Source organism: Cygnus olor, chromosome 5 (assembly GCF_009769625.2).
Source record: "Cygnus olor isolate bCygOlo1 chromosome 5, bCygOlo1.pri.v2, whole genome shotgun sequence".
In the NCBI taxonomy this organism is placed as follows: Eukaryota; Metazoa; Chordata; class Aves; order Anseriformes; family Anatidae; genus Cygnus; species Cygnus olor.
The window spans coordinates 53,860,503-53,883,422 of NC_049173.1; the positions used below are offsets into that span (position 1 = coordinate 53,860,503).

At 40.4% G+C, this 22,920-nt stretch overlaps 1 protein-coding gene and 1 long non-coding RNA gene across 6 annotated transcripts in view; one reads left to right on the forward strand and one right to left on the reverse strand.

Annotated features, from left to right (window-relative positions):
* C1QTNF4 (C1q and TNF related 4) overlaps positions 1–22,920 on the forward strand; it is a 48,291-nt gene that overhangs the window by 15,023 nt on the left and 10,348 nt on the right. Inside the window, exons 1-3 of one of the 4 annotated variants that reach the window (XM_040558947.1) lie at positions 11,808–14,415; positions 14,805–14,892; positions 15,867–16,044. The exons of 1 other annotated variant lie outside the window; for it this stretch is intronic. In XM_040558947.1, coding sequence (XP_040414881.1) covers positions 14,872–14,892; positions 15,867–16,044 — 199 coding nt within the window. In that variant the 5' untranslated portion in view covers positions 11,808–14,415; positions 14,805–14,871. 2 more of the 4 variants (XM_040558952.1, XM_040558950.1) reach the window with 2 other exon arrangements.
* LOC121071031 lies at positions 14,389–15,931 on the reverse strand. Of its 2 annotated transcripts, XR_005820339.1 has the most exons (3): positions 15,870–15,931; positions 14,805–15,002; positions 14,389–14,415 (listed from the first exon to the last, which is right to left on the reverse strand). It is a non-coding gene; the product is annotated as an uncharacterized LOC121071031 (long non-coding RNA). The 2 variants fall into 2 exon arrangements; XR_005820338.1 differs by lacking the exon at positions 15,870–15,931 and having other exon boundaries at positions 14,805–15,863.

Here is a 22,920-nt window from a genome sequence, read left to right on the forward strand (position 1 = left end):
AAATAATTCTGTTGAAAAACTTCCTTTTCTTCTGTCATCTGTCCGCATAGTTTGACAAGGAACATTAATTGAGGAAGACATTTTAATATGTGGGAGGGATTGTGACAATTTTATGTGGCTGCACAGAGTAGGAAGAACGCAAAGACTATGAAAGTGTGTGAGAATCAGCCTTTCACTTATAACACATTGAAATATTAGCATCTGACATATTTCTCTGATTTTAATACATTGAAATATTAACATCTGTCGTTTCCCCAGTTTTCTAACATGTTTTATTATGAAAAGATAACTGGAAGTTTAATAACAGTATCCCTCCCAGGTAGTCTGGACAGGTCTTGCAACACATGATGTAGGCCTGGGAGGGATTTGGGGATGTTTAGTCTTGCCCAAGAGTTCTTCACCCACAGCTCTTCATCTTTCAGCATTGATGGATGATTACTATGAAAATTGGAAAGATGAATTTAAATGTTAGATGACCTCTCAATCACCTTTTAGGAACCTGGATCCAGTGCTCATTTAGGAACTTGGATCCAATGCTCATCTACTTAACACAGGATCCTGTTTTAAGTAGATGTTACTTATACTTTATTCCAAGGAAACAGCATATGTGTAGGCACTGGAACAAAAAGCCATTGTATATCAGCTGCTCAAGGGTAACTGAACTTTCTCTTAGAGTAGCTGTGAGGCAATTTGAGATAGTTTACCTTAAACTGACTTGTGTAAATATGTATAGAGAGAGGTTTTTAAACATAAAAGGTATGAAATATTTTTTCCTAAACCAATACTGAAAATTAATTTAATGATTCAGAGCTGACCTACTTGTAGGTGTATACCGTAATTTTCCTCTGAAAGAGCTCACATTTGCATATACCTCTTGCTCAGAACTTTTGAGATCTTTTCTTTTTAAACCTTTCCAGTATTTTATGAATTTTTGTAACCTATCCCAGAGCTCAGTCACTCTCTGATCAGACTCCTACTCTCCATAGCTTCTCTCAGTCCTATAAAGCTGCAACTGTACACCTCTGTGGTGATAACAAATTCCCTCACTAAAAACAGCACTCATAGAGAGTCTTTCAAGGGACACTATACATATATTTTGTACAGTTGTTCTCTCTTCCTGTTTTACTGCACAGGATTTGATTCCTGCCAGGTCTTCCCTCATGATACCTCATGATACATATTTGTGTGTTTGTTTTATTGAGGACAAAATACATCTTCACTTTTGGAGAACTTGCTGAGTTCCTCTTCACCAACCAGAAGGAAGGGGAAAAGGAGGGAGAAGCAGGGACAAAAGGAAAGGAAAAGTGGTATTACAGACCCATTTTGTAGATGAAACATGGCAGTCTATGACTTAACCACACGCTCTTTGACAGCATGACATAGCAGCAAAATCAAGTTTGTGTTATCTAGAATAAGTTTATGTAGAGGACTGAGTCATATTTTAAGAGGTTAAGAGCTTTGACTTCAAAAGCCCTTTGTACCAGAAGTACTGCCTTCAGCTCTATTTTTAACCTTTTTTTTCCTTTCAAAGCAAAAGAAATTACATAGCCATTATACATCCCTTTTGCATTTCAGTGTGTGCCAGGGGCAAGCATGAAAGTTTCTTTCAGCATCTGATGAGTCATAAGGTTGTTTCTTTGACCAGTCAGCCTTTGGCTTGACATGCTCAAGAATCAAACCAAACAGTAATTGCGTGGTTTTACAGACTTTTTTTTTTTTTTCCCTAACAGGATGGTATTTCAGTTGGCATAGAAGTTGTCCCATAAATGGTTTTGATTTTCCATATGAGTACATTATTGGTGCTTCTAGGTGTCCACAACCACCCCACTTCTCCTCTTAAAACAAAAATGAGAGGCATTTTGTTTTTACATTCTGCAGAGCTATGTCAGATGGACAAAGTGACCATGTGTCTGTTTCCAAAATCTAAAATATGGTCTGGCTCTAACCATCATGGTTTCATGACTAACGTTGGCCAGAGGATGTGTTACTTGGATCATGAGCTTGCACATCTGCCAGAAGGATGCCAATCTGTTTGGTCAGAAGAAAAAGGCCAACAGTATTGCCCTGCAAGGGTGACACTGCGTGTGTTTCATTGTGCATTTCCAACCAGGCACCTACAGCAACAGTGAGCTTAACTCATTAAGCTTTACAAAATCTTTTAGTCGGATCATCTTCTGTAGCGGCAATACACGCTACATATATTAGTTTCCTGAAATTTCCACAAGGCAAGAGGAGAAAAGTTACACAGTTATGTATTCTACCTTCAGCAGAATCTGAAACTATGGTCCTCAGAGCACACATGAAATGCAGCTCTGCAATGTCCGGGAAATAAACTGTCACCAGATAAATCCATTGGTTGAGTCCCTTTCTTTCTTTTTAGTTCCTACACTTTTTAGATTAGGGATTGCTATCAGGGTTGGAAGATGTTAACTTTGAAAAACAGTGAAGGACAAAGAGGTGGGGTGTCTTTCCATGTTCCCTCTCGTGCTGTTTTTTATATTATTGTTTCATAATACACGGTGCTGTACCATTGATGAACTGAACTTCTCAATTAGATGGAATGAGAAAAACAACCAAAGAAACAGCTGTAAGTAATACCTCCTTTTCCGACAGTGGATTACATTTCACTGAACTGGAAATCAAGTCAGAAACCTAGCAGATTGTGCAAATCCCCCTAGAAGTCCATTTGCACGTTTGGCAAAAGATGCCTTTGAAAACTCTTCCCTAAAGGACTTTCCTCTTAGAAAGGAGAATAAAAAGGGGGGAGATGGCAAAGAAGAAATAGAAGGATGCAATGTGGGTTCTCAGAGTTATTCTTTATTAAACTTCATGTTGAAACCAACTGAAAATTGGCAAAGCTTCCAGGAAAATTTAGCAAAGAAACAGCTTGCAGTAATCTAGCAACAAGGGTTACTATGGCAATAGCAGTACACTGTGAGATTTAGTACATATAATTTTCCATGATTCATGGTATATTTTTAGCTATTTTTCTTTTTGTTCTGTCATGCAAATTGCCTTTCTGAATAAAAGGAAGGACAGAATCGGCTAGGTCTTGCCCTCAGAAAAGATAGAGAGGTGTAAGTTGGTGCTTAAGGGAAGTCTTTGTGCTCCAGCCTCATATGATCAACCATCCTAAAGAAATCTTGGGGTCTTTACTCCTACCCCATTCATCTTGTCTTGAGCCTTTAACACCACTGATTGTTCCCTGCTTCTTGAATTCCTTCCATCCTTTATTCCCCTTAATTTCCTTCTCCAATTCTTCTCCCCCCTAGTTCACAGTCTGAACCCTACAAATAATTTTTCTCTCTTCCTTCTTTTCCAGCTATTATCCAACATAATTCTTTTCCATACCACCATCTCTTTTCTTTGTGGCATGGTTTCTACACAGGCATTCTAAAACCTGGCTCCTAGCTCCTCGCCCCCCTCCTTCTGTGCAGTCCTCCCTTTGGCCTCTTTGTGGCTTGCTCATAGCCTGATCTGGTCAGGAGTTTAATGTTCTTTTATTCTCAACCACATTGATTCAGTTGCTCTCCTAGCATTTAGATAAGCACCATGATTTTTGTATGGCTGTGACGTGTGAGCTGTTACCCTTTGTTTACCCTCATAATATCCCTAAGATCTGGCCCCCTGTTCTTTGACCAAATGTCAAAAACTATCATTTGAGGCCTTTTCTTCTATCACATCTAGAGTCTCAGCTCCTGGGCTGCACATGCTCAGTCGTTCAGAATATTGATGAATTCATGATCTTCCCCATGCACTTCTTCAATTACTAATCTCTTCCTTCTCTGCTGTGACAGGTTCCTTAGCTGCATCAGCTTAGAACAAAGTGTCCTCCTCTATGTTGGTGCTTCTGATCATCCCCTTCACTTTACCACTGTCTCCAACTTCTGTTATTGTATTCCACAACTTGTACAGGTGTCTCAGTGCTGTGTTACATTGACCCAGAATATCTCCTTTAACTCCCCTTTTGCAGTTCACCTCCACCACATTGTATGAAACAGTAGCATCTTAGTACTGGTTAGGCAACCAGAAAACTGCACAGAATCATGGGCAATCACCAGAACATGCTCATGCTATATTATTCCTTGACCTTCCTTACTCTTCACCTCTAACCATTTGTTTGTTGAATTCACTTAATTATTGTCGCTAATTGGATTCTCAGTGTTTTAAGAGTGGGACTGTCTGCCTGCTATCCCCCTTAGGTATACAGCTCAAAAGAAATGAAGCTCTTTGAAGCCTCTATAAACATTGGAAGGAAGGCATAAATTGAAGAAGTGACAAAAATGCTGAAAAAGAGCAGTTTTTTAAGTTAGTAAAGGCTGGGGAGGCTTACAAGGATCTTTGGAAAACCTAGTAAAGGATCAGAATGTAGATATCCACTATTCACAACTCCTCCTGATTTTAGTATTAGCTTCTAGTATCAGCATACATAAGTACAAATAAACACATACAAAATAAGAAAATATTCTTAACAATGAAAAGTTAAAAACATACAGAAAAGTAATTTTGCCAAAGCAAAATATAATTATATAGCCAAACTTCCTGCTATATTTACAGGAAAAAAGCTGCCTGCTTGTTTATGTATGTTCATGAGTTTATGTACATTCGTGTTTATGTATATTCATTCAAAGGCTCACAGTGCCTTGTCTCAAGACACAGCTGATCAGTAGCTGGGGCTGTGGTGCAGTGTTACATAATGCAAGTTTATGACTTTGCAAGATGTCATTTTCCTTTCCAGCATTTCTAGGTTTGTTTTTTTTCTATGTTCAGAAAGTAAAGTATTTCAGATAAATGCACTCTTTGCATGTTTTTTACATATAGGACATATTAGATACAGTCATGGTGTAAATATAGCAATACAAATTGTCTTCTGTCACAGAGGATACTGGACTAAAGATGTCCTCGTCTGTTCTGTGTTAACGCTCTTGTGTTTCTCAAATTAAGTTTTTCTTCTCACTGAACCACTGTGATGTATGGCAAAATGGGCATAAGGTAAAGTCAAAGGAAAAGCTTCCCAGCTCTGAGAAACCTTGTGTGTGTGAGAAAGAAGGAAAGAAGCAATGCCCCATCCCTCAGAATAGGTGATGGGTGCAAAACGCAAAGAATGGGAGTTCCTCTCTCAAGAATCAGCAGTACTGGGGCTCCATCGTCTTCTCTGTAGTCCCAGCAGTCTCCCCTGTTTCAGCAGGCTTAGCTGGGTGAAGGCTTTGCTGTGCTCCAGGCAGCACTGCGGGATGGGAGCTTTCCTCCAGTCCCCAGCACAACTGCCCTTCTGTGAGGCCCAGTGTCTGACACCATTGCAGCTGAGAGACTCAGGACTTTAGTTCACAATGGGCTTTGTGTTATCTGATACTACCAGATTTCTCTTTTCCCCTTTGGTGACTGTGAGTGCTGCTTTCTGGCTGCAGATTATTTCTTTGGGTTTCTTTGTAAATGTGCTCAAAGACCTTTGGTTATTAATGCAGGGTTCTACAAACAATTATTAATGATATTGTTATTGTTCTACAGCTAACATAATTAATGTTATATTTGTAAGTAAATGCCATTATTGTAATTTCAGAAACGTCTCCTGTTCCTACAGCTATCACACAACACTTTCTGCTACCAGGAACTAGGACTTTTTAGGTAGAAAACCCGTATTTACTCCCCATGTTTTACCAGAGAAGCATCAACACCTCTGACAAGAAAGCAAATATGGCATGTTATAAAAAAGGTGTTTGAACTGTTCAGCCTATTCTGGATGGCTTGCCAAATACAGTATTGCTGTATATTGTATTTACTATTGCTGTTTCTAAGCTGTACTCCCTGCACTATCCAGTAGATGATGCTAATGTATTACAAACTAGTCTCTGTTCAGTTTTCATCCGAGGAAAGATGATGATGGCCTCAAAAGTGTATTTCTGTCACATTCCAGACATTTTACAAAATTCTGTGATGCTCTCTTTAATTCTTGTCTTTTCTAGTATGTGCAATCTGGAGTTTCAGAATATGTTATTCTTCTGAAGCAGTTTTGTTACTAAGGTCACCTCTTTCATGTACCTACCTATCAATCTTTCATAACTGTCTGGTATTCAAGTCAGTCTGACACATTTGACCAGTTTCAGAAGTCCATTGCCATCTATTTACCATCTATTGTCATCTATTACCATCGCTTTATCTATTTACTCATATTTTATGATGAACAACATTAGGCTTTGTGCTGTGTCGACATTTTTTCCTGATTCCAGTCTGCAGTAAATATGTGAAACCAAATCCTTGCACTACAACAACAAAAGCAAGAAACGGAAATAACATGTTCCATTCATATACATAAAGAAAAGGGCAAAACTGAATTTCCATGAATCTTCCAAGATTCTCAGCTTTTCTAATCTTATTCTCTAGCATAAGCATACTTTAATTATAGACTATGGGAGGAAGCTATATAATCACTTCTCCTTTGCAATGGATTCTGATTTTCTTACACAGAGAGACTTGCTGCTAATTTCACAAGAAGCCTCTTTAAAGATCTTGGAATTACTGGCAGAATGAGCATACTCCTTATCATATATATCAGAATCCAAGTTTTTTTCAAACAGAGCAACATTGTTTGTATGGCATTTATAGGCATTATTTACATTTTGCTGCTGAAAGGAAAATAGAGTTTAAAGAACTGGTTTGCCGAGATGGATGCAGAAAAAACTTGATCTCTCTCTGCTTGCCTGAGTCTCAACCTCATTCTCTGAAGTGGTGGGATCCTAGCCAGCCCCCTCCAGAAGCTAGGCAGCTAGTTAATATTTCTCCTGTGCTAGCAGACTAGCACTTGTGGTCCTTCCAGCCATTGGATCCTGACGTAGCTGTTACCTGCTTTCTGAATTGACACACCACTAGAAGGAGACAAGCCAAGAGGAACAAATCCTGTCTTCCGAGGAGGAAAGAAAGAATACAAAAGAGGGAACTGAGCTACCTTTCTTTGCCCTTTGTTTCTTTCTCTCTCTTTTTTTAGCTTTTCTCCCCTGGGAAAAGTATGGGCACCTGAGGAGATGGAGAAAGAACTTTCTTGCTTCCTGCAGCAAGCACGTCTGATGTCTGTCCTTTCCAGATTGTGAAGCTGAGGCTAATTAGACCATTTGGCTTTTCTTATACTTTTGCCCCCAGGAGAGATGAGTTATATGAGAAAGTTGAAGCTTCTCATGTCATTCGGCAGCAGGCTCAAGGACAGGCAAAAAACATTACTGATAATTGTATTGCAAGAGTTGGCAACATAGAGGAGATCTAAGAATAGGCCACCCAGACGGCAGCTGGGGCATGAAGTAGACTTAGGAAATGCATGATTCAAGGCGTAGGCGTTAGGGCTTGCGTGTCTTAATCTAACACCTGGGCAAAAAGTTCCAGAACACATGAGTAAATCAGCATGAAAAGCTTCAGCAGAAGCATATTTAGTCATGCAAGGCATACAGGCTGAATTGCAGGGTTAGTTGTTGTGTAGTAATTAAAGCAAAGAAAAATAACTAAGCAAAGGGTGAGCAAATTGTTTTAACAGAGAACATAAAAGGAGTCATCTGATCATTTTCTATTTCCCTGGCATCAATCACCAACAAATACATCTTTGTCACCATGTTCAAGGAGAAGAAGAGAAGAGAGTGAGAGACAGAAAGAGAAGGCACAGTGCTTCAACCAACAACAAGTCCTCTCTCCTGGACTGGAACTGCTTGCCTGGCCAGAAGTATGCCTTAGACGTGGTTTTGTAATGTGCGAGTCCCTTTGGAGGTAAACTTCACGCAAGTGTATCAGAAGACACTATATTAAAGTGTTGGAGAGAAATTGTTCACAAAATAATAATTTTTATTGGTAGGTACTGAACACATCTCTGATAATCCAAGTACGGTCCTGTCACATTAAATAGCCAAATCGTCAGTCTAATAAAAAATACCTGCTTTTTTCCCACAGTGTGCTGTTGTATCAAGAGCTGGAGGCATAACAGAAGTACCTGTACCTTGGCACATCAGATGTGTCTAGGAAGGAAGGAAGGAAGGAAGGAAGGAAGGAAGGAAGGAGAAAGAGAGAAAAGGAAAGGAAAAGGAAAAGGAAGAGGAAGAGGAAGAGGAAGAGGAAGAGGAAGAGGAAAGGAAAGGAAAAGGAAAGGAAAGGAAAGGAAAGGAAAGGAAAGGAAAGGAAAGGAAAGGAAAGGAAAGGAAAGGAAAGGAAAGGAAAGGAAAGGAAAGGAAAGGAAAGGAAAGGAAAGGAAAGGAAAGGAAAGGAAAAGGAAAAAGGAAAAAGGAAAAAGGAAATGAAAGGAAACGAAAGTACATGAAAGGAAAGGCAAGGAAAAAGGAAAGGAAAAAGGAAAGTAAAAAGGAAAGGAAAAAGGAAAGGAAAGGAAAGGAAAGGAAAGGAAAGGAAAGGAAAGGAAAGGAAAGGAAAGGAAAGGAAAGGAAAGGAAAGGAAAGGAAAGGAAAGGAAAGGAAAGGAAGGAAAGGAAAGAAAAGAAAGAGAAAAGAAAAGAAAAGAAAAGAAAAGAAAAGAAAAGAAAAGAAAAGAAAAGAAAAGAAAAGAAAAGAAAAGAAAAGAAAAGAAAAGAAAAGAAAAGAAAAGAGAAAAGAAAGAAAAGAAAAGAAAAGAAAAGAAAAGAAAAGAAAAGAAAAGAAAAGAAAAAAAGAGAAAAGAGAAGAGAAGAGAGAAAAGAAAAGAAAAGGAAAAAAAAGGAAAAGAAAGGAAAAGAAAGGAAAGGAAACGACGGGAAAGGAGCGGAAAGGAAAGGAAAGGAAAGGAAAGGAAAGGAAAGGAAAGGAAAAGAAAAGAAAAGAAAAGAAAAGAAAAGAAAAGAAAAGAAAAGAAAAGAAAAGAAAAGAAAAGAAAAGAAAAGAAAAGAAAAGAAAAAAGAAAAGAGAAAAGAGAAAAGAGAAAGAAAAGAGAAAAGAAAAAAGAAAAGAAAAGAAAAGAAAAGAAAAGAAAAGAAAAGAAAAGAAAAGAAAAGAAAAGAAAAGAAAAGAAAAGAAAAGAAAAGAAAAGAAAAGAAAAGAAAAGAAAAGAAGAAAGGAAGGAAGGGAGAACCTTTTATAGAAGTCTAAAAGAAAGGGAAATGATTGAGAAAACACAGGCCATAGAGAGAGGTTGCCTTTGGCCCTGGCAGGCAAAAGAGCCATTGAACTGAGAGAAATACTGAAGAGCTGGATCTGTTTTGTTTTATCTTGAACTTCATGCACCCTGGAGAAGGGCAGACTTTTTATGTAATTGACAGGAATTTTAACACCCAAGTACAGCTGGTTGATGAGAAGAAAGCTGCTGGTTGCTGTAGTTTGACTTGATAAAATTTGTCAGGAATGGCTTTGCTTGCTGTGATGAGTAAGCATGGGAGACATTTCATTGCTACTGTGGGGGCTGTTTTTAATTCACTGTAGACATTTCGGTTGGGAAGCTGAGGTTTACGGGCCATTGTATTTAAGTAATTTGGAACAAGAGTTTGGAGTATTAGAGGGAAAGCTGGGTTTACAATATGTTAATAAGCAGGAAGAAACGTTGAAGTCAGCCTGTATAAAGCTTTGTTTGGAGCAATACTCGTAGCCTTCCTGTGAGCTTCATTGTATACATGGAGAAGGATATTTTTTCAGTTTAGTAGAACAAGTTTATCTTAAAATGGTTTAGGTTTAGGTTATACAAGCATGGATTTGTGGGCTGAATGTTTGGGCCTGGAGAAACCTTTATACCTAATAAAGATACAACCAAAGATTGATGGTGGGAAATTAAATGAATTTCCAGAAGATTAATAAGAGTGCAAACATCCAAGAGATGTCATCTAGAATGGCCATAATGGGAAAGATGTTTCTCTCAAGGTATTACTTATTTCCTTAAGAGAAAATGAATTTTTACTGAGAAAAAGTTACACAATGAACATCCAGTTCGTGAAATATTAAGCATTTAGCATGCTGAAGGAATATTGAGTTCTTTGTTGTTGCAAGCAGTGTACATGGAAAGTACACTGTAATTTATATCACTTCTTTGTATGCAATCTTTGCATGTGTAAATTGCTTAGAAAATTGTATAGCTAACAATCTGAGACTGCATGATTCACATGTGAGATTTCACGGGGGTTGGAGCATACTGGGTTAGGAATGAAACGTGAATATGAAGGTTTGGGATCTTGAGAGGAACTGTGAATGTTCCTAACAGCTTAATGCAGGGAAAATACAATTTCTAGCAGAGTTAGAAACTGCCAAATAGAAGAAATCTGATCAAGCCTCCTTTTCCTATGGAAAATAAAATGTAAAACATTGTACTCCTTCTGTGGGCAGGAGGACTGGGCGGGGCAGAATTGCAGAGAAAGTAGGTCAGATGACAGTTTCTGTCCAGTTATGTAGGTTATTTGGAAGAAAATGGAATAGTTTGTACTTCAATATTTTTGCTTCAATGAGCAACAAGAAAAGAAAGTTGTTCATGAATTACAATGAATGGAATGTGTGTTAAGTTCATCCTATACTTTCAATTAGAGGTCTGAATATCAGGAAAGTATATTTTGATTCAAATTCTGAAGCTCTTTGTTTGAAGACAAAGGAACTGGCACTGATGGAAGCCAAAAGTACCTTCTTTTGCCTCTTGAGTTAAGTACATATAACTTAACACAGATAACAATTGCATAGGAAAGCTGACAGTGTTAGTTAATGGGAAAACAGCAAAGAAAAAAATGGGGAAAAAAAAACAGTCAATAAAAAAATTAACAAGGCTTTGAAAATTTTTGAAGGAGAACTGTTTTTTTCAGTGATAAAACTGACTTGGAGTCATCTTCCGTAGCACCAAAGTCTCAAGAATGAGAGAGGTGGTTTCCAAACGCAAGAGATGTCTTTGAGCAATATGCTGTTTGTTTTTTTTCATAGCAACTATGTAGTCGGTGAAAACACTGAGTTATAGCAGATGCAATAAGAGACAGCTTTCCCACCATATGCGAGAAGACTTTGGCAACATGAAACTTCTCTGATCTCTTTCTTTTTTCAAGATTTGCAGGACAGCCTTGAGTAGAGCCAAGCTGTGTACACAGTTTCATGATATAATTATTAGGAAAAGCAATGCAATACACATTTACAGCACCAGTTGTTTTCAATTGACAGTAATTCCTAGCAGTTATATGGCATTTGTATATTAGCTTAATGTAGTTATAGCTACATACAAATATATATATATCATATATATATATACATACTTAATACAGTCATACTTCATTAAGATGATTTTGGAAAAAGATAATACATATAATACATGGTCAGCTTTTCTTCAAAGTATTTTGTCAAATTGTATATATATATACATTTTTACTGAAGCTATTTTTCAGTTTCAGTGAAATAATGTATTACAAAGTCTATCTGCTTACTGTAGAAAAGTTTTATATATTTTGAAGGAACAATGAGTGCATGTAAATTTTCAAATAAAAGAGAAAAATATTCAAAGTTAGCATCACAGTAACTGCAGGGCATTCTTGCTGAGGTGATGCCTACCCCCAGGCTTCGTCTGTGTTCTATGAGGCACCACAGGAGACTTAGGAAATGAAGACCAGTTAGAGAAACAGGTTAATGGGAGAGGATAAGGCCAAAGGGAGCTGAATTAAAATTCTTACTGTACTTTGTCTCACATTTCCAAATTTCAGAGTTTTGGTTTTCAGTTTTTCATTGGTCAAATTTTTTCTGCTGGGTCTAATCCTTAGTAATACGCATGGCACCACGAAACAGGTATAAGCTACATTACAGATAATATTTTGTAATATTTCAGGCTTTCAGCAAGGTTTTTCTGATTTATCTGGACTCCTGTTGCAATTGCTAGAGTGAATAAAAAGCTAATCAGAATATACAGAAATATAATCAGAGAAAATTGTCTTCCGTTTATTTGTATCACAGTCCTTGGATTTTCACCAAAATTTCTCTGTATTTCTCTGGGCAAATATTGTGCCCATCACTGGTGAAAGCAATTATACCCAGCTTTTATTCCTGGTTCTATAACCTCTACAAAATGATGCAGTTGTGGATGATGCTGTCCTCTGATCGCTGATTCTTTTCAGGAGCATACATGTAGCGAGTGACTTAGACTTTGTTATGGAGATATGGGGTTCAGTCAAAGTTAGCTTTAACAGAGGAGAAGGGAAGTAAGAGTCTGCTATTTCACAGCACTGGTTAAAATCAAAAATAGTGAAGAAATCATCACTCAAATGAGACTTTATGGCTGTGTTCTGTTGAGTGGGCACAGAAGTGTAGAGGGGTGATTTATTACAGACACTTTTGTTGTGTCATTATGCACCCAAAATAATGTGACTTATCACACATGCAGACTGGTAGTTTATTTCCACAAATACACTTAAGTGCTAAATTGAGAACTCTGGAAGTGAAAAAGGCTATCTTGAAGAGATGGAGTGTATATGCATGCTGATCGCTGGCCTGGGATCAATTTTAGAGAAGGAGGAGTTTTGCAGCCATGTAAGACAGTTGAAACAGCTACCTAAGCACATCCAGGAGGTTTATATAAGTCTAAAATGGTATTTGCAGGAGGCTGCATATGTGTTTGAGGCTGCCAACTGACAAACAATGCTTCTAATGACAATGCTGCCCCAGGCTGTCCTTGCCGTGCCTGATTTCTGACACATGCCAGGACAACAGTTTGTGGAACTGCACAATGGGCAGGACCAGGGAATTTATCCAGGTGATGAAAAAATTTAAACAATATGGAGAATCAAGTCTTAAACCCGCATAGATATGAAGAATATGGGGAGATTTCTGGTAATATGCAGACTGTCAAATGAAAGTTTTGAAGAATTAGGTTACTGAAAAGGTTGATCGATCCTGCAAAGACTTCTCTTAGCATCTTTGGCTCACTTTCTCTTCTGGTTGTTCCTTTGGAGTGCATATGAAGAGCTTAATATTCAGATTTTCAGGTAGACATCTTGGATTTTAAAAGTAATTTTAGATATTGTGGGAAAATGCCCACATAATTCAGAATTTAATTCAAGAAGCTTGTAGGAAAAACGTAAGTACATGTATATAGATGTTCACTGACGACAGGATCACTTCAATATGGTTTTGTAGTGTGCATCAAATATAGTATCATACTATTTTCATTTGGATGGAAAAGACAATTTTGTAAATAGATCTATGAGTTCTTAATAATGTCAGGCAAATGTTATTAACACTAAAAAATCTCTGAACTTAGCTATCACTAGATACATTTTTATGTAAGATATTTGTGCATTAAGGAAGTAATTGCCTGCTTAGTTCCCTCCAGGAGAATTTTTGACATTCTTTTCTCCTTTTATCACAGTGAAATGCTTGATAGATCTGTAAATTTCTTGAAACTATAACCACAGCTTCCTTCTTACCTAGGTTATGTGAGCCCTCAACATTCCAGCCATGAGAATCATCTTGATACTTCAGGCTTGCCAGTTATATCACACTTCTTTTTATAGTGGAGAATTGTCATTTTTTATGCTTGCTCCTCAGACTCCAGCATTAGGAGATGAACAAGCAAAATGTATCTTTAAATTCCTTGACACCTTATGTGTGCCATACGCTGAGTTCAAACAATATTTTTTCTACCTTCTTCTTCTGTTGTCAATGTTATGTCTTTTTGGCTGCTTCTCCAGTGAAAAGGATCAGCATTCATGTCTATCAAGTGCAGCAAAATTGCAGCATGCTGCCCTGTTATCACTGTGCTGTTGGCTTCATCTGCCCTTTACATCATGGAGTCACTGGCATCCATTGCTCACCTTCTTACAAGAATTCCCATCAGATATCTTCTGTAATTTTCTGTTCCGTTTTGCCAGACAAGTTCCTCAGTAGGTGACTTGCTGAGTGTCTAAAACCCATTTGATAAGTTGAGTGCTTTCCAGTTGTCTATTCACTTTGTGTTGTAAGTTGCCGGTCTGCTACAAGGGTTTCTGGTTTTCTGTGTTTTCCTACTGCTGACCCTTTTCCCTGTGACCCCTGCCAATTCATTCAAGGGGTTTTAGTTTGCTCCTACTGTACCTAGGATTACAGTTCAATCCCAAGAACATATCTTATGCTGCATTTCTGCTGGCTTGTACCACATGCACCTCAATGTGCCACATTGCCTTGGTGAGAAGGAAAAACCAGTAGAGGCAGAGGCACAGCTGGCAGAAGCAGAGCAGAGCTCATCTGGATTGACAGGACAATGCTAAGTATATGCCTAACTTATAATACTGTAGTATCTTAGTACTCAATCATTTTTGACCCCAGTGGCAACGTATATATTTAGAATAGCATTACCATCATACTGTTGATAAATTACTCATCACTGCTATCATTGCTAGATGATTAAAGGAATGCATTTGTCTGGGCTGTGTTCAAGATGTGCATTCTCATCTCCTGGAAGTCAGTGGTCCATTCATTCTTCCAGGAGCAGTAAATTGGGTGTTGAGTAATCTGCCCTTTGAAATGTGTAAAGAAGCTGTTAAGAGAGCACAAAATATGTTTAGCCAGCAGTACCAGCTGGATGTGAGCCCACCCAGGATACTTTGTTCAGCTGACAGCTGCTACCAGAACTACATGAGAGTTAGTCTCTAACACTCTCATGTCTCATTCTGCTTGTCAGCTTCCCCTTCACTTTGCTCTAAAGGGATGTAGAAGGAGAAGGATATAGCATAGGGGCAGAAGCAGCTGCTGGTGTGTAGAGGGCTAGGGAGGATTTGCACTGAGGCATGGATTTAATGCTGTGCACACCAGTTTAGATATGCTATTGGGGAAAAGAGTTACGCCATAAATTGCATCCTTGTAATAACGAGGAAGTGATGTGCTGGTCACTCCACCTGCCAGCCCTCTGCCTCTGAGGAAAACTACCTTTTGTTTGTTTGCTTCCTTTCATTCTCTCCCTGTGAATTGTGGGGATCAGCCTCATGCCTGGTACATGGGCGCAGGTGAGCTCCGACACCTAGTGAAGAACGGAGAGGAGTGGAAAGGGGCCATGTGGGAACCAACTCAAATGTCTTGGTGTGCAAGCCCAGTGCTTACTGCATACAACAGGGAAAGTCCTGGTGCCTGCCAGAAGAGGGGTAAGTAGAGATGGAGGCTGGAAAGCAGAACATGCCAAAATGGAGCAAAAAAGGCTGTAGCATCCTCTAGGAGAAGCGTGACTAGATGCCTCAGGCATGCTCCAAGATGAGGACACTGGCATCTGTACCTCTCCAAAAGCGGGGCTGTGTAGCAGAGGGGAAGACCCTTGGTGTTGGAGAGCCAGAACCTTTTTTAACCGTTCCAATCTTTACTTTTTTTTTTTTTTCAAGAAATCAGCATTAGATGATTTGAGTGGACTAACAATAAACACGCTTTACAAAACCCCAAATTTGCTCCTCAGGATAGAATGTGAGTAGCCCGCTATTTTGCTGTCAGCAAAAATCAATGCAGACCTTCAAAGGAAAAAGCAGTCACACTGTTGTTGTTAGGTGATGATCTAAGGCGAGGCAAGCTTTCTAGGGAGAGATAAGAGCTTTTGCTGGACCAAATAATACAGCTGCTCTACAGAGGAGCTTTTGGGCTCACAAATCTTCACAGCAGGAGGTCAGACCTGAACACGATCTCGCTCCCAGCTCTATCGCTTGGTCTCACTGACGTCCTTACCCTCCGAGCGCTGCCCTGAGGGACGAGCGGGGCCGGAGGGCCCGGTACCACAGGGTCCGGTCGGTACCACACAGCTGCCCTCGCCCCCGGGCTGTCCCCCGCTGCCGGCCCTCCCCGGTCGCTTCCCCGTCTCCCTCCGCTGCCGCAGGCGCCTCTGCTGCGGTGCGCGGCTGCTGCTCGAGCCCCCGGCCCCGTTTCCCGGCGCCTCTCCCGCGGGCAGGTACCTCTCCCCCGGCCCCGCCGCCCCCCGCCATTTCCCTGCCCGCCCCCGGGCCCTCCTCCCGTCACCGATTCGGCGCCGCAGCCGCGGGGCTCCGAGCCCCCTCCTCTCCCCTCCGCCTCCCCGCCGCCGCCGCGGCTCCCGAGCTGTCAGTGCGCAAGCAGCGCCGCGGCCCCGCGCCGAGCCCCAACGGCCGCCAACCGCCGCCAACGGCCGCCAACCGCCGCCGCGGGGCGGCAGCAGGTAGGGCGCCCGGAGAGCCGCCGCCGGCCCGGCCGGGCTGCACCTGACAGGAACGGGGCTGGGGCTGGGGCGGGACGTTGGCCGGTGCCCGCGGGTCTTTTTTGTTTGTTTTTCTCATTTCTACTATTAAATGGGGAGAGCGAGGAGGCAAGGCCATGACATTTTGGCCCCGCTTGGAGCCTAGGTTGGTCAGCCTCCCATGGGGAAGGACGTCCTGGAGGATTTCCCCAGGGGCGGTTTGTCGGGAGGGAAATAGCACCAGGCTGGCACGGGGCTCTGCTTTAGCTTCCCGGGGGAACCGAGCCCCGTGGGCTTTCCCGAGGCTGGTGTACGCAGCGGTTCTGTAACGTACTTGGAGCAACCTAGTCCAGTGGGAGGTGTCCCTGCCCACGGCATAGGGCAGGAATTAGGTGATCTTTAAGGTCCCTTCCAACCCATTCTGTGATTCTATGAACATACAGTATTCTGTCAGGTAATCTAGCTCGATCCTTCTCTATGTGCTTGGCAATCCCACTGCCATCTTCTTAACCCACTCCCCAGAAGCTCCTAGGGAAATGGGTCAGCGTCCCCAGTTGATGTACCTCGCAGACACTCGGTGAGTTTCCGCACCGCCAGCTGGCTAGCAGGCAGCATTGTGACCCTTCGGTTTATGCACATACTGAATGAGCCTTGCTTCAATTATTCATTCTGATGCTATTGCAACCTTCTACAGCTTCTCTTCTCCAGGGAGATGATGTGTAACAAGACTTTGAAATACTTTGCCATTGAGTCTGTGATCCTATCTAGGCACATCGCAGCTGTTTGCACATGTAGCCGTTCTTAAGGGTTAATTTATAGCAGTAAAATGTATGTCAAGGAAGCGTGAGGATTCACAGTAGAGCAATATTACCCTCTACATCCCTTCTGTTCCCCTCTAAAAAGCTGCGATAAAGCTGAGAGCAGAGTACTGAATGGTTAGTGGACGAGGCTCTAAAAATGAGTTTTGTATTTTCTGTCTGGAAGAATTAATGCCACAAAAGTACATTTGGTTTCTAAAATGTAGAACCTACGGCTTCAACATGGTATTGGTTTAAATCTGATAATTTGTCAGTGTGGTAGACGGTTGCTATTTTGCAGATGAAGAAACAGGTGCAGACGTGAAATACATTGAAAACGGATTTGGCGGCAAAACTTGGAATACTATTTGTTGTTATTTATGTTTTACTAGTGTGATCAGCTGTCCATTGCGCTGTCTTTTCCATAGAGTGCTCATTGATAAACTGAGCACCATTCATATTTTCCAAATACAGGAGGCTGGGTAGACCTACGAAGGCCAGCAGCTATACTTACTGAAGTATAACTGTGTCTGTAGTCAAGCAGCTTTTATATTCTCCATTTTAATAGCAAACATATTTCCAAACAGCGGCAAAGCCGATTGTTGATCTCTGGTTGTTGGAATTCTCACTCGTGCATCAGACACTAATCCAGATGGACACAGACAGAGAAATGCTGTATGTCTGAGGTGTAAAGAGCCAAAATAGTTCGAACCTCCTGTGCATAACACCCAATAATATGAAGACCAGGAGAAAAAGATGCTAGTGTGAATGCAAAAGTGAGCATTCACTGAGTTTCCAAGTGATTACTGTCATTCTACCAAAATCTCGCTTTCTTATGGTTAGTTGTAGGCAGAGAGCATTGAAATAAACTAGTCTGATAGCAATGGTAGGTTTCTAAGATGGAAAGTACCTCTGAGAAGACAATAATCTCAGCTGAGAAACATCTCTCCTCAAGAGATGCTCATATCTACATTGACTCTTACAGCATGAGATTAGAGCAATTGGTTTAAAAACACTGGTCTGAAAAATGCTGAAGTCTAAGGCTTTGTTACCAATATCTGAAGTCAGATGTTAGGATTTGGTCGGTTTTACCCTTGAACTCTCCCATTCACCCATTCTTTTCCACTGCCCAAAGTATGAAGTGTACATTCTACTCGAAAGGTGCATAGTAAAGGAGAATGAAGTTCAACTTGCATTAGAACTACAGCTTACTGACTAGTCTGTAGGGGTGAGCATCTTTGTACAGTCTTGGAATACACATTAAAGCTTGGCAATTTGACAGTTTGTCATACTTCATCAAAAAAATCTGCCTGACTGACTCCAGTTTTCACCCAGCAGCGATGAAAAGCTTCAGTTCTTAATTCCTGATTGACACTCATAAATTTGGTACAGATCTCATTGCCCAGCATATCCAAGTGCAGGTAAATTAGGACTTCATTCTTCATTTCAGCATTCCCAAACCTTTACCTTTGCCAGGAAAGGAAATTTGCCTGATGTTCAAACGAGGTAAGTCAATAATGTGCAACTGCTGTGCTGCTGAGTCTCTTGTCAATCACTTTTCTTCCCGAGTGCTTTCTTGTTCCTGTAAAGCCTCTCTAGATGTATATACATCTTCCAGACAGGTTAGAGAACAAAGGAGGAATTCCTGCTGCATCTAATCAAAGGTCTGAGGTTTCCAGCAGCGGTAACCCAGTCAGAATCAGGAACTGGTCACAGAGCAGAGCAGTCAGAGACTACTCCTGAGGCTGATGGTTGATTACTAGGGCTCTAATGGGAAACGGTACAGGATGAAGTCTTATTTCTTCTTCTTCACCCTACAGCTGGTTAATCTATTCCATGTGTATTTTCTGCTGTGTCAGAGACTCAGCCACAGTGCCAGCAAAACTGTCCATATGGGGTTAAAGAATCTGGGGAGACTGTGAAAGTGATCACTGGAATAGGAGCTAGATGACAGATTCAAGCCATTGTTGTCAGGAGGAACACCAGATCATCTTTATTCCCATGTACACAATGGCTTACTATCTATTACGTGCCTGTTTGTGAGTGCTGTGACTGGTGTTGAGCTCTGAGGAAGGAACTTGCAGTTCTTTGGTCAAGGGCAGATGCAAAGAAAATGTTTAGCCCATCAAAATCTACCAGATGTCTTAGTGCATCCCTTCCAATATGTGCTGCTAGTGTACCTCAAAGTGAATGCAATAAATGATGACATTTTGAATATAACCCTAAGTCTGCAAAGAGATATGGCTACATCTTTCCTATTCATTCTCTCAGTATACGAGCATATTCTGACAGAATGGGCTTTGGTTCATTTCACACATTAAAGGATTTTTTTGTTGTTGCGTAAGTGAGAGATTTAATTTGTTTTAAAGTAAAAAGTGAAATTCTTGATCATGACTGTACATGAAATATTTGCTTTGGTGGGGTGCAGAGCATAGCAGCTAAAGGAGGCCATAAATTGGGTAAAAAATATTTTCTAAACAGGAAGATATTCTTTAAATAACATTAAAAGATAAAGAGCTCATAATCTGTGTGCTTTTCGTCTGTACAAATCCTTCAGAGAGGCCACAAGCTGCTTAAAACTGATACGACAGCTGTGTTGGTGGGTCCTGGATCTGCTTCTGTTCAGTGTTTTCTTAGGTTTCCTGGATGCAAATAAAAAGAGTGGGTGTATGACATTTCCCAAGGACATGAAACTGTGAGACTTGAAGCGTTTTGGTGAAAAAAATCAGAATTCAAACTTATTCCAACAAACTGGAAGAACTGAGGAGAAAAAGACCTGGATGAAATTTGGTAGGGATAGCTGCAAGGTGCTGCACTAAGGCAGGAATAATCAACTGTATAAGCACAAGAGAGAAGCAAATGACTAGGCTGCAACTCTGCAGAAAAGAACCTGTGTTATGACAGATCACAAGCTGAACATGAGTCAATGTCATGCTGTTGCAAAAGAAGGCAAACATCTTGCCAGGATATATAAAAGACATATAGCCTGGAAGACGTATGAAGCAGTCCTCCTGCTCTGTTCAGCATTGCTTATAGCTCAGTTTGGAGGCTTTGTAAAGTTTTGACTATTACACTTTGAGACAGGTGTGATTGAACTGGATAGAGTCCAGAGAAGGGCAGCAGAACTCTTCAGAGGTCTGGAAAGCATGACATGCTTTGATAAAGAAGAATTGAAAAAATGTAAATTACTTAGCCCAAAGACCAGCAAGCTGTCAGGGGAATACTACAGTCTTCAGATACAAAATAGAGGAGGGAATGATCTCCTCTTTGGGCCCATGGTGGATTGAATAGAAAGCAAGAAATAGCAGAAAGATTGTTCTAGACTGTAAGAATAATTTTCGAGGACCAAGGATAATAAAACTGCTGAATATTTAGTCCGGGGAGGTTGTTCTGTCATTTTAAGAACAAGTCAGATAATTATCTCTGTAGAATGAAATTAGGCTAGATCCTATCTTGGGAAAGTTCTTTGCACTATATGACTTCTTCAGGTCACTTTGAGACCTTTTCTAACATTTTAGGAAGGCAACATGCTCTTTTAATGTAAATGAAATAAAAGTTGTCTAGTTGTCCTGTACTAAGGCGTGTATAATATCCAAGGGTAGCGCAGCCCCTGGAATATGGTGCAGCTCTTTCTGAAAAGAGCCTGAAAGAAAAGTAAGAGTTTAAAGAGTTTACTAGAAGATGGTTAAAAGAACTCTTTTTGGAGAAGGCATAGGGAACAGGGCGTTCTGATTTCACTGAAACAGATGCTTAACTAAGACTATGAATGCTGAAAACAATGATATGGAAGAAGAAAAACCAATGAGGATAAGCAGTTATCAAAGTGATCTGAACTGAAAATAAAAGCTCTTCTAATAATATACTCCTTGAATGAAAGACCATAGTCCAAAAATGCTTTTTTTTTTTTTTTTAGAGATAAAATGAAATAAAATAAAGCATAGTTCTGCAGGTGATCTTTTTAGACATTTCTCCATGGAGAGAAAATCTAGGTCCTGTAGTACTCATGGTTTAACATATATTGTTTAATATAAATGGAACAGATGGTCCCCCGTGCATGATGAAAAATACTGAATTTCTGTGAGCAGACAGGTAGAAAGAAATAAGAGAGCAATGATCATCTCTTTTGGATGCTGTAGTGATGAGCTGCACATAAGATCCTGAACAGAACTTGTTTTGAGTCCAGATAAAGAATTTTTTAAACCTCTAAGGGGAGAAGGATTTTTCCTTTCCTTACACGTCTCCACTCAGACAAAAAGAAAAGCCCTGAGGAGTTAAAGACATACTGGGAGGAGTGGAAGAGATTTTTAGACCAACCAGGCAATAGGGAATCCTTTCTACAAAAACAGGTACCCTGGGACTGAAAGGCTGCAAAGCAGTGCTGGAAAGAATCTGTGCTGAATGAACAGGACAAGGCAAAAATGGAGAATTAAGCTGGGCTTTTTAGAAAGCTATTTTCATGGAGCTGTTGCTCAGTGAACTGTAGCATGTTAGCATTAGAATCTGATGTAGTTTAAACACTCTTACACTGGAATTATCCATAAATTGTTTGAAATCCTCATGTTTTGATTTACTTTGGGACATGTGTGCACAAAGTATGACATTCTAATTGCCCTTCTCCCTCCATTTTTCATTGCCAGTTGAAAACTTTGGGAAAACTATTGATTTACTCAGAAAGCTGATCACTTGGTGCCCCAGATATTTCCAAGTAAATTTGCACCCCCTCTACCCAAGGACTGACCAGTGATTCACGCTAGCTCCTATTGCTTTGCCTGAGTTTATTTAATCCTTCTCCCGTCCTTCCCTTTACTTTCTTTACTTTTCGTATGAGTAAAACTGATTTCCCAACCCAGTCCTTATCTGGGAGACAGAAGGGGTATCCAAAAGAAGGCTTACATTGACCTGATGCTAAAGCAGGTTCAGTTTTGAAACAACGTGGTTCTGGAAGGAAATGAAGCAAAGGATAGCTAATGAAAAAATCTTGGTTTTACTAGTAGGAGGAGGCAACAATGTGGAAGGGTTGTTCGCTATGAAACCTGGGAGGAAATCTGAGAGGCTGGGCAGAATACGACTGGACATGCTGGAGGGGGTTCTGCAGGTGGTAATCCGCTGTTGGAAGCTGTTGATAATTGTCATGAAAAGGGAGAATTTTGGACAGAAGCAGCTAGAAGGAAGATAAGAAACTGAAAGAATTTGGGTAGAAGGAGCGCTGGCTTGAAATATGCACCGAATATGAACATTTGCCTACAGGGCTCATGGCTGAAATTTCCCAGTGTGCTTGTGAAGAAATTGTGTAGGCTATTGCAAATGGCACTTCAGCATGCACCACATGTTTAATGCAAAATAACAGGATCCAAGCTTACTTTAAATAAAGCATCTGCGTAGCAGTGTTCAGAGCAGCCATATCCTTCACATTAATTCATCTTTTTTCTCTTATATTTTGCCTAGTTACAGTCTTAAAGTAAGGTAAATCCTTCCGGTGTGTTGCTGCAGACATTTCTTTAGTATTTTAGCAAAATTCTTTTTCTACAAGCAAAAATCAGAGGCAGCAGCTTCAAGCTGGCAAGGGCAATTTTGCCTAAGAAGAAGCTGTCTGGTCACGCAGATGAGACTGGAATCTGTGAACATTTGACAGGCTCTGAGCACTTTCTCTGTGTGAATGAGGAACTGATGAGTGAACAGCAGTGTCCAGCAGCGCTTTTTGATGGTAATGCCAAAGCCTTTTACCAGCAGCTTCCCAGTGCAGATGGACTTTTACAGAAATAGCCACATAAACATTTCTACTGCCATTAAGAAGGAATGGGCCCTTTTTAAATACTGGAAACAATGCAAAGACAGAAAGCAGGTATGGGAAAGCTTTGTAGAATCATGTGTGTGAAATTATGTAAGGATATTGCTCTGAAAATGCTTCTCTCTGTTCTTGCATCCAAGGCAGTACACTCTGCCTTGTGGCCAGCAGCACTTCTGTGTCATATTTTCACAGAAAAATCCAATTTCAAAAGCACATTTGTGAAAACTTGAATTGTACAGGGTTTAATGGAGGAAATTCATAGCTTCTTGTTAA